Source organism: Chlorocebus sabaeus, chromosome 20, assembly GCF_047675955.1.
Source record: "Chlorocebus sabaeus isolate Y175 chromosome 20, mChlSab1.0.hap1, whole genome shotgun sequence".
Lineage (NCBI taxonomy): Eukaryota > Metazoa > Chordata > Mammalia > Primates > Cercopithecidae > Chlorocebus > Chlorocebus sabaeus.
Window position 1 is genome coordinate 113,631,665 of NC_132923.1, and position 10,063 is coordinate 113,641,727.

Below are 10,063 nucleotides of genomic sequence, written 5' to 3' on the forward strand. Positions count from 1 at the left end.
GGCGGCGGCCCTATCTCTTCCCGCCCGATATCCCCGTCCCACCCCGCTCAATCTCCGCAGGTGGGTGTCAGTGCTGCAGAACAGCAAGGACGAAGCCCTGAGCAGCGCCTTCCTTGGGGAGCCCAGCGGTGGCCCGGGGTCCTGGGGGGCCGCCGGGCATGACGGGGAGCCCCATGACCTCACAAAGCTGCTCATCGCGGAGGTGAAGAGCAGGCCTGGGAATAGCCAGTGCTGCGACTGCGGAGCTGCAGGTCAAGCCTCGGGGGCCCGGGCTGGAGGGAGGGGGAAGTAGAGGGGAGGGGCTGCACCTCCAGGCTCCAGCTGCTTTCCTCTGCAGACCCCACGTGGCTCAGCACCAACCTGGGCGTGCTCACCTGCATCCAGTGCTCGGGAGTCCACCGCGAACTGGGCGTGCGCTTCTCGCGCATGCAGTCACTCACCTTGGACCTGCTGGGCCCCTCCGAGTTGTTGGTGAGGGCGGGGCGGGGCCCCGAAGGGGCCAGACGCGGAGATAGGGGTGTAGTTTCATCCGGCGGCGAGACTTGCAGGTTGTGGGTGGGACCTGGCCAAGGTGGGCTGGGGCAAGCCAGGTAGCTGGTGGTCAGGGGCGGGGCCTGAACCGGGAGGGCGCCCGAGGGGTGGGACTCTGGGGGCTCCGAGCTCCACCCAGTGCAGGCCTAACCACCCGGTCTTACTCTGCCCCACCCCTATTTTCCCACGACTCCAGCTGGCCTTGAACATGGGAAACGCGAGCTTCAATGAGGTCATGGAGGCCCAGCTACCCTCACATGGCGGCCCTAAACCCTCACCTGAAAGTGACATGTAAGGGGATTCTCAGAGAGGGGGCGTCCTGCCCTGCCTACGGGATTCTGCCTCCGCAGCTCCCAGGGTCGCAGAAAGGTCTTAGATCAGAAGTCTGTGGAGGCTGGGCGCAGTGACTCACGCCTGTAATCCCAACACTTTGGGAGGCCAAGGCGGGCGGATCACTTGAGGTCAGGCGTTCAAGACCAGCCCGGCTAACATGGCAAAACCCCACCAGTACTCAAAATACAAAAATTAGCCAGGCGTGGTGGCGCATGCCTGTAGTTCCACCTACTCAGGAGGCTGAGGCACGAGAATTGCTTGGACCCTGGAGGCAGAGGTTGCAGTGAGCTGAGATTGCGCCATTGCACTCCAGCCTGGGTGATAGAGTGAGACTCTGTCTCAAACAAACAAACAAAAAAAGCCTGAGGAGCTGGGGAAGGGGAGCCTGAGATCTGGACATCTTCAGGACATGGTTCTGGAGAAAAGGAGAGCTGTATCTCCTGTGGGAGGGCCCCAGGGATCAGCTGGACAGACATGGTCCATGCTCTGAGATCCTGTGGTTGTCTTTGGTAGGGGCACCCGCAGGGACTACATCGTGGCCAAGTATGTGGAGCACAGGTTTGCACGCCGGTGCACACCTGAGCCTCGGAGACTCTGGACAGCCATTTGCAACAGGGACCTCCTGTCGGTACTGGAGGCCTTTGCCAATGGGCAAGACTTTGGACAGCCGCTGCCAGGGCCTGATGCACAGGTGAGAACCCCCTCCAAGGGCCACTTATAACCCACCTGCCTCACACTCTGACATCTGCTCAAATCTCACCCATCAGAGTGGTAAGTGGGAAGGAGCACAGCTTCAGTCAAGCAGACCTGGGTGGGAATCCTCGTTGTTTTTTCCTGGCTGTGTGATCTAGTGCAGGTTACTTCTCTGAGTCTCATTTCCTCATCTATAAAAGGGGTTAATAAGGCCGGGCGCGGTGGCTCAAGCCTGTAATCCCAGCACTTTGGGAGGCCGAGACGGGCGGATCACGAGGTCAGGAGATCAAGACCATCCTGGCTAACCCGGTGAAACCCCATCTCTAGTAAAAAATACAAAAAAATAGCCGGGCGAGATGGTGGGCGTCTGTAGTCCCAGCTACTTGGGAGGCTGAGGCAGGAGAATGGCGTGAACCCGGGAGGCGGAGCTTGCAGTGAGCCGAGATCCGGCCACTGCACTCCAGCCTGGGCGACAGAGCGAGACTCCGTCTCAAAAAAAAAAAAAAAAAAAAAAAAAAAAAAAAGGGGTTAATAATAGCACCCATGGGGATGAAGTGAGAATTAAGTCATGTATATAAAGGGCTTAGTGTACAATGGGTATGCAATAAATGTTCATATCTTTTTCTTTCACCTCAGTAGCCCTGAAATGTAAGGGCAGGTCAGTTTAGAGCCAGGAAGACCACATTGCTTTGGCTATTCCAAGAACAAACACATGAGCATGGGGAAAGGATATCAGAGACATTTGAAAAAGTAAATCAACAGGAGTTGCTGACTGATTGGACATCAAAAATTGGATGTTGGCTGGGTGCGATGGCTCACGCACTGTAATCCCAACACTTTGGGAAGCCAAAGTGAAAGGATCACTTGAGCCCAGGAGTTCAGAATCAGCTTGGGCAAAATAAGGAAACCCCCATCTCTACAACAACAACAACTAACATTAGCTGGGTATGGTGGCACACATCTGTGGTCCCAGCTACTCAGAAGGCTGAGGTGGGAGGGTGACTTGAGCCCAGGAGGTTGAGGCTACAGAGAGCTGTGACTGCGCCACTGCCCTCCAGCTTGGGTGACAAAGCGAGACCCTATCTCAGAAAAACTAAAAACGGGTATCTTTGAACTGTCTGTCTGATATCTTGGTGGGCTATCCAATGAGCAGTGCAGCACTTAGGTGAGGTAAGAATTTGGAACAGCCTATACGTGTGTGGTAGTTGAAAACATGAGGTTGCTGAGGTCTTGGTGGGGAAGTACAATCAGGGAGAGGAGCCCAGAGCCGAGAAAGAAGTTTGGGTAACACCTGTTGGGGGCAGAGGAGGAAGAGCCATGAAAGGGAACATTGAGAGAATGGCCCTTCACCTTCCTGCCAAACATGAGGCTCTGCCCTTGCAGTCTCATCTCTCCAGGGTTCTGGCAGCTTCCTATGGGAGGATAAGAGGGTAGCAAGAGTGCAAGAGGGAAATACTGGGTTGGAGGCAGGTGCACTAGGGGGAAACTCAGGAGTGGATGTGTTTTCAGGCACCTGAAGAGCTTGCCCTACACTTGGCTATCAAAGTTGCCAGCCAGGCCTCTCTGCCTCTGGTGGATTTTATCATCCAGAATGGGTGAGAGCCTCCCTGCCTGTCTCTCTGGCTCCTCATACTCCTGCTCCTTTCCTTCCTGTTCTCCCACTGTCTTCCCTCCTTTCCCCTCCCACTTTTTCCCCTGACTTTGATCCCTTCATTGATCTGTTCCCCTTCCTTTCTCCCTGAACCCTCCTCTCCCCAGTGGTCACCTGGATGCCAAGGCTGCTGATGGGAACACGGCTCTGCACTACGCAGCACTCTACAACCAGCCCGACTGCCTCAAGCTGCTGCTGAAGGGGAGAGCTTTGGTTGGCACAGGTGGGGTTTGAATACCTCCTCTGTCAGACTCCTATTCCTGACTGCCCCTTGTGTGGACTTCCGATGGTCTCGGGCTCTAATCCTGGCTTACTTCTGACCACATCTGTGATCTTAGGGGTTTGTCATTCATCTCTTGAATTTCAGCTTCCTCATCTATAAAATGGGAATAATACCACTGACCTAGAGGGACTGCTAAAGAGAAAAGAAAATATTTCTGGAAGTACTTAGGCAAATAAATATTAGCTGGATCTGAATGATAATGATTGTAATAGCTAATATTTATTGTGTAACATATGCCTGGCAATGGGGCAAGTGCTTTACATGTGTTAATTAAACGAATCCTCATAACCACTTCATCAGGTAGTTCCAAGTACTCATCATAAACAATTTTGTCCCAAAAGGTTATATAACTTGCCCTGTGGTCACATAGCCAGAACATGGCAGAGCCAGGATTCAAACCCAGACATTCTGATTACAGAGGCCCATCCTCATCTCTAAACTGTAATGTTTCTTTGACCATGACCATGACCATGACCATGACCCCTGACTTCCCCCCCTCACAGTAAACGAAGCAGGCGAGACAGCTCTGGACATAGCCAGGAAGAAGCACCACAAGGAGTGTGAGGAGCTGGTGAGGTCTCGGGGAGGCAAGGGGCCCCTGACCCTTTCTCTCTCCCTGCTGAGCCCCCAACCCTCTGAACTGCCAAGCCTTTGTTTTTGGCAGCTGGAGCAGGCTCAGGCGGGGACCCTTGCCTTCCCTCTACATGTGGACTACTCCTGGGTAATTTCTACAGAGCCTGGCTTTGACAGTGAGGAGGATGAGGAAGAGAAGGTGGGTCCCAGCCCTGTCCCTCAGACCTCTGGATGGCAGAAGGAAAGAGCCAGATTGGGCTGGGTGTGTGTTGGCGGGGGTGGTGAGGTGGGGGGACAGGGCTACACCAGAGGAACCAGGCTGCCCTCATCCTCACTCTTTTGCCCTGGCAGCGCTGCTTGCTGAAGCTCCCGGTCCAGGCCCACTGGGCCAGTGGGAGGCTGGACATCAGCAACAAGACCTATGAGACTGTCACCAGCCTGGGAGCAGCCACCCCTCAGGGCGAGAGTGAGGACTGTCCCCCACCCTTGCCAGTCAAAAACTCTTCTCGGACCGTGGTCCAAGGGTGTGCAAGACGTGCCAGTGGAGGTACAGTTGGATGCCCAGATAAATGCTCACCATGCCATTCACAGAGGGCCTGTATATGCTGGGGCACTGAGCTGAGTGCATATGTTAGTCCATAGCATCCTTACGATGACCTCCCAGATAGGGGTTCTCATCTTCCCCTTACAGATAAAAGAACAGAGGTGTTAAGTCACATGCTTAAGATCCCATAGGTAATAAGTCTCTGATGTAGGATTCAAATATCAGCCCATGTTATTCCAAATTCCTCAATGCTCCACTTAACAAGAGAGAAAAGAGTTTATTGAGCATCTCCTTCATCCTGAGTCCTTTGAGGGCTACCAAGACACAGTCTAGTAGGGGAGATAAAAACTGGAATGCAATTCATTATAATACAAGGCACAGTGTGATATAGAATGTGAATCCCAAAAGGACAAGAACTTCGAGTGTTTTGTTGAATACTGTTTTTCCAGTGCCTAATGCAGAGCCTGGCTGTTCTCAAGAACTATTAGTCGAATGAAGGAACAGACTTGTTCTGGGAGGTCAGGGCGGTTGGGGAGGGAGCATGTCCTGCTGGGACTGGGGGTTGGTTTAGGAAGGCTTCCTGGTGGGGACAGCATCTGAGTGAACCTGAGGGATGGGCAGGAGAATCCAAACTGGGATGGGGTGTACGCACAAGCAAAAAAGTGAGTCAGCATGGTCCTGGCCACCGCGAACAAAGGCGTCATCAGTTGAAGGAGAATACTGGACAGGTAGATGGGGAATGGACTATTGGCAGAGAACCAGAAGAGATCCTAGCCCAGACGTGGTGGCTCACACCTGTAATCCCAGCACTTTGGGAGGCTGAGACAGGCGGATCAACTCAGGTAAGGATTTTGAGACTAGCCTGGCCAACATGGTGAAACCCCATCTCTACTAAAAATGCAAAAATTAGCCAGGCATGGTGGCATGCACCTGTAATCCCAACTACTGTGGAGGCTGAGGCAGGAGAATCTCTTGAACCTAGGAGGCGGAGGTTGCAGTGAGCCAAGATCGTGCCACTGCACTCCAGCCTGGGTGACAGAGTGAGACTCTGTCTCAAAAAAAAAAAAAAAAAGAAAAAGAAAAAGAAAAAAGATCCTAGAGGCCAGAGACTGCTTTGAGGTTGGGCACAGAGCAACTGATAAAGAAAAGCTTTGTCATTTCTGATTCCAGATCATTCTGAAGTCTCCAGCCTGAGTTCAGAGGCCCCTGAGACCCCTGAGAGCCTGGGCAGTCCAGCCTCCTCCTCCAGCCTCATGAGCCCCGTGGAACCTGGGGGTCCCAGCCAAGCCCCACCCAACTCTGAAGAGGGCCTCCGAGAACCCCCAGGCACCTCCAGACCGAGCCTGACATCCGGGACCACCGCTTTGGAGATGTACCTCCCCGTCAGGTTCAGGTTGGTGAGGGCTCAGCTCTGTGACCAGGGCAAATCCCCTGACTTCTCCGAGCATCCATTGATTTCCACACCTCTAAACAGTACCTGCCTGGGTCACACTCCATCTCTGGGTCCATCACTTATGCAGAAATGCTGGACCCTGGGACCCCTTCCCCTTCACACACTTGCTCCCAAATCCTGCATGGAGAGCTGAGGAGGAGCCAGGGATCCTGCCTGCTGATGTTGGAGTAAAGAATAAGCCCTCTGTGTGGCTTATTCTAGAGGCTCTCAGTGGGGTCTTCACTCTGTCCCCACCTCCAACCCAGGATCCAGTCTTCTCCCTTCCTTGCAAACCTATTCAGTCTGGAGTTTGGGGAGAAGTAGACTGGGGATATCCACAGAGTCTTCTGGAGGTCAGTTCCAGCCTTCTTGGGCCTGTGATGGACCTGGTCTGGGGACCTTGTGGACTCTACCCACCCATCCTAAGCCCCCAGACTGACTCTGTTCCTGAGCCCTTTCTCCCTACTCTGAGGGGCTCTCTGGACACGAGGGTCACATTGGCCTTTCCCTGCCTTCCAGCTCTGAGAGCACTCGCTCCTATCGGCGGGGGGCGCGGAGCCCGGAAGATGGTCCCTCAGCCAGGCAGCCTCTGCCCAGAAGGAACATGCCGGTAGGAACTCTGGGACCATGGTTCGAGGGGCAGTGGCAGGGTGCCTGAGAGGCAGAGTTAGTCAAGAGTAAGTGTATTGGGGTGGGAGACCTCCCCATGATTGGGGTACAAATGGACCCAGGCAGCCACAGTTTGGACAGCCCCTGTCCTAGTGCCCAGGTGGCCACGGTTTGGCCAGTCCCTCTCCTGGTGCCCAGGTGGCCACGGTTTGACCAGTCCCTGTCCTGGTGCCTAGGTGGCCACAGTTTGGCCAGTTCCTGTCCTAGGCGTGCACAGTTTGACCAGTCCCTGTCCTGGTGCCCAGGTGGCCACAGTTTGGCCAGTCCCTCTCCTGGTGCCCAGGTGGCCACGGTTTGATCAGTCCCTGTCCTGGTGTCCAGGTGGGCAAAGTTTGGCCAGTCCTTGTGCTGGTACCCAGTCAGATGTGGTTTGACCAGTCCCTGTCCTGGTGCTAGGTGGCTGCGGTTTGGCCAGTCCCTGTCCTGGTGCTCCTCTTTCCCTGCTCTGGCCCAGGGCTGGGTGAAGCTGAGGAGAACCCAGGCCTTGACGGATGGCAGTGGTGATGAGGCCCAAGCTCTGGCTTTTCCCTGGGGGAGGATGAGGGAAGTTGTGTTATCCAGGCCAGTTGCTCAGAGAAGGCATCACTTCCCTGCAGAAGAGGCAGGATTAGGTGGCCATGTACCAGCCCTTGTTTGCCTAACTCTCCCCTTGTTCATTAGTCTCCTGGAATCCACAGGGACTTTCAGATCCCAGGCATAGAGGGATGTGACAGGGACAGGGCAAGAGCTGTCATCCTTAATGCAGCTTCTCCCTGCTGAATCACCAAGTCTCCAACAATGGCATATATTAATTGAACCTAGGAGGGGGCACAGATCAAAGCCAGTTGTGTTGGGAAGGAAGCCTCTTCTGTCCCTTGTTCCTCTGGGAATTCCTCAGAATGGCATTGGTTATGTTGGGAGTCAGAATGGCAGGGGCAGAAGCTGGTTCTGTCCGGGGAATCATCATCTTTAATCCACCAGAGTTAGGCACGAGACACAAATCTATGTCCACATCCTGGTTCCACTATTGCCCTGAAAACCAAGTATCCATCAGATGGCATTTAATTGATGCCTGTGATTGTGGTGTGTATGATAGCAAGAGCTTGGGCTTTAGAGTAAGGAGACTTTGGACAAGTGGCTTCACTTCGTCAAGCCTAGTTTCTTTGTAAAGTGAGAATAATCTATCCACAATAGGACAGATGTGAAACTGAGTGAGGTGAACACCTGGTGTGTTACAGGTGCTTTGAAAGTGTCAGTTTCATCCTTCTTTCTGCAGGTTGGCGTCACTGAAGGAGATGGTTCAAGGACTGGGAGTCTCCCAGCAAGTTCTGTGCAACTTTTGCAAGACTAGCTCCTTGCTGGCCCCCTCATGTCCCATTCTGGGCCCCAACGTTCAGCGCTCACAAAACTGGGGAGCTGAGATGTTTGTTCTCTTGGATCTCACTCTCTCTGTCACTTGTACCTCTGTGACTGGCCTTCTTCCTGCCATGGGCCATGTCCCTACCAAGGACACATGGCCTTTCCCTGTTAGGGCTGATAGCAGTTCTTTTCTATCTCATTACCCGCTAGGGGCCTGGGAGCCCTGTGGCTGGATCTGAGTGCTCCTGAGCTGGCTTCAGTTGCAGAACTCTCAGTCCCTCATCAGATCGAGACTCTATTTCCCCCATCTGTCTGGGGGCTTCACAAGGGCAGGAGAGCCCTCCATCACTGACTTCCAAATCAGGGACCCTGCCAAGTAGGGACTGTCTTCTCAGCCAGCCATTTATTAGTCTAGTATTCCTTTACTAAATTCCAGCTCTATGTCTGGACCTGTGTTAATCACTTCAGATGCCGCACGAGTAAGACAGGGGCCCTGCAGGGGTGGTCCTTTGGTGGAAAGCTGTTCTTAAGGGTTGGGCTTGGGAATAGGCAGGGTCAGATTCCAGGGCATGACTCTGGACTCAGCGGGTTTATACCTGTGTGACCATTGCAGTTGTCTATAGACCACATCCATTCTGGCTGGTCAACATGCATGCTATACTGGCTGTTAAATAAAAATATTATGAATGTCACCCCTTTTGAGGGACAGCACAGCCTTCCCTAGGCACTCTCCTATATTCCCCAGCCAAGTAGTAGAGTCGAATGCACCCACATTTGCCTGTGTCCTTGATTTAGCAGGAAGGAAAGAAATGGTCTGGGTTGATGGATGCCCACTTCTCTTTCTCTTGGTCAACTCAGGAGCCTTTTAGTCTGAGGGAATGGAGAGGCAAAGAAATAAGGGAGAGTAATAGAAATGGGAGGGCAGAGACTTAAGGGTTCTGCTTCGCAGCACTAGAAATTCTATCATTGCTCAGCCCCAATGAGAAAGCAGATACACCTAAGCCATCATCAGCTGCTAACATCTCAACTTGCCAGTTGCTGGGTGCTGCGCCCTGGCAGGAACGGGCCAAGCCAAGCAGGGGAGACCAGAGAGCACCAATGGCCAACACTGCTGCCTGACTGTGGAGGCTGTGCTGTTTCCCCTGGAGACCTGACCAGTCTGTGGTTCCCACAGGAACAGGGTTGTCTTTTGAGCCCCCAGTGTCTGGTTTCATTCATCTCAGATTTGTTATTTCACTCATCTCTAATAAAAGATTGGGGGGTCAGTTTCCAGTGGTTTCATTTATGTGATCTAAAGAGCAACAGGGAGGGGAACAGAATCTTGGGGCTTGAAATTCTTTCTCTGGACCTGGCAAGGGAGATGGCCTGATGTGGAATAGTGGTTTGCAACCACAGTGTTTTGCCCCAGGGAACTTCTGATAAAGCAGAAAACAGTTTTGACTGTTCCCAACTGGAGGGTGCTAGTGGCATTTAGTGGACAAAGGTCAGGGATGCTCCTAAACATCCTATGGTGCACAGGTCAACCCTCCATAGCAATGCAGTATTCAGTCCAAAATGTTAATAATGCCAAGGTTGAGAAACCCTGGAAAGAACACTGGACTGGGAGTCTGGAGACCTGAAATTCTAGCTATCCCGTGGTCCTCTGCCACTGTCTCTGCTGATTGCCCCTGAGACAAGGATTTGGGAGCAAGTAGCTTATCTGTGAAATGATCCCAGGAAGCATAATGAGGGAATAGAGAAGTGAAACAGAAAGTCAAAGAGCAATAAAGAGCTGGGTGTGGTGGTGAGAACCTATAGTCCAGCTATTCGGGTGGGAGAATTGCTTGAGCCCAGGAGTTCAAGGCTGCAGTGAGCCATGATGGCGCTACTGCACTCCAGCCTGAGCAACAGAGCGAGTCTCTGTCTCTAACTCTTGTTGAGGACCTGTGAGAAACAGTATTGACTACAACATGCCTTCACATTGTCCCATTGAGAGTAAAGAAACTGGATGTTTTCCACCAACTCTGGTTTCTTGCT

General features: G+C 53.0%; 1 protein-coding gene across 2 annotated transcripts in view; it reads left to right on the forward strand.

The window, feature by feature from the left end:
- ASAP3 (ArfGAP with SH3 domain, ankyrin repeat and PH domain 3) overlaps nt 1-9,315 on the forward strand; it is a 56,066-nt gene extending 46,751 nt beyond the window's left edge. Inside the window, exons 14-25 of one of the 2 annotated variants that reach the window (XM_073007709.1) lie at nt 61-251; nt 338-471; nt 728-822; nt 1,378-1,555; nt 3,067-3,152; nt 3,316-3,431; nt 3,995-4,062; nt 4,156-4,263; nt 4,416-4,611; nt 5,779-6,001; nt 6,560-6,717; nt 7,965-9,315. In XM_073007709.1, coding sequence (XP_072863810.1) covers nt 61-251; nt 338-471; nt 728-822; nt 1,378-1,555; nt 3,067-3,152; nt 3,316-3,431; nt 3,995-4,062; nt 4,156-4,263; nt 4,416-4,611; nt 5,779-6,001; nt 6,560-6,698 — 1,534 coding nt within the window. In that variant the 3' untranslated portion in view covers nt 6,699-6,717; nt 7,965-9,315. The remainder of the gene's footprint in view (nt 1-60; nt 252-337; nt 472-727; nt 823-1,377; nt 1,556-3,066; nt 3,153-3,315; nt 3,432-3,994; nt 4,063-4,155; nt 4,264-4,415; nt 4,612-5,778; nt 6,002-6,559; nt 6,718-7,964) is intronic. The other variant, XM_007980078.3, reaches the window with a different exon arrangement.
- The last annotated feature ends 748 nt before the right edge of the window (nt 9,316-10,063 follow it).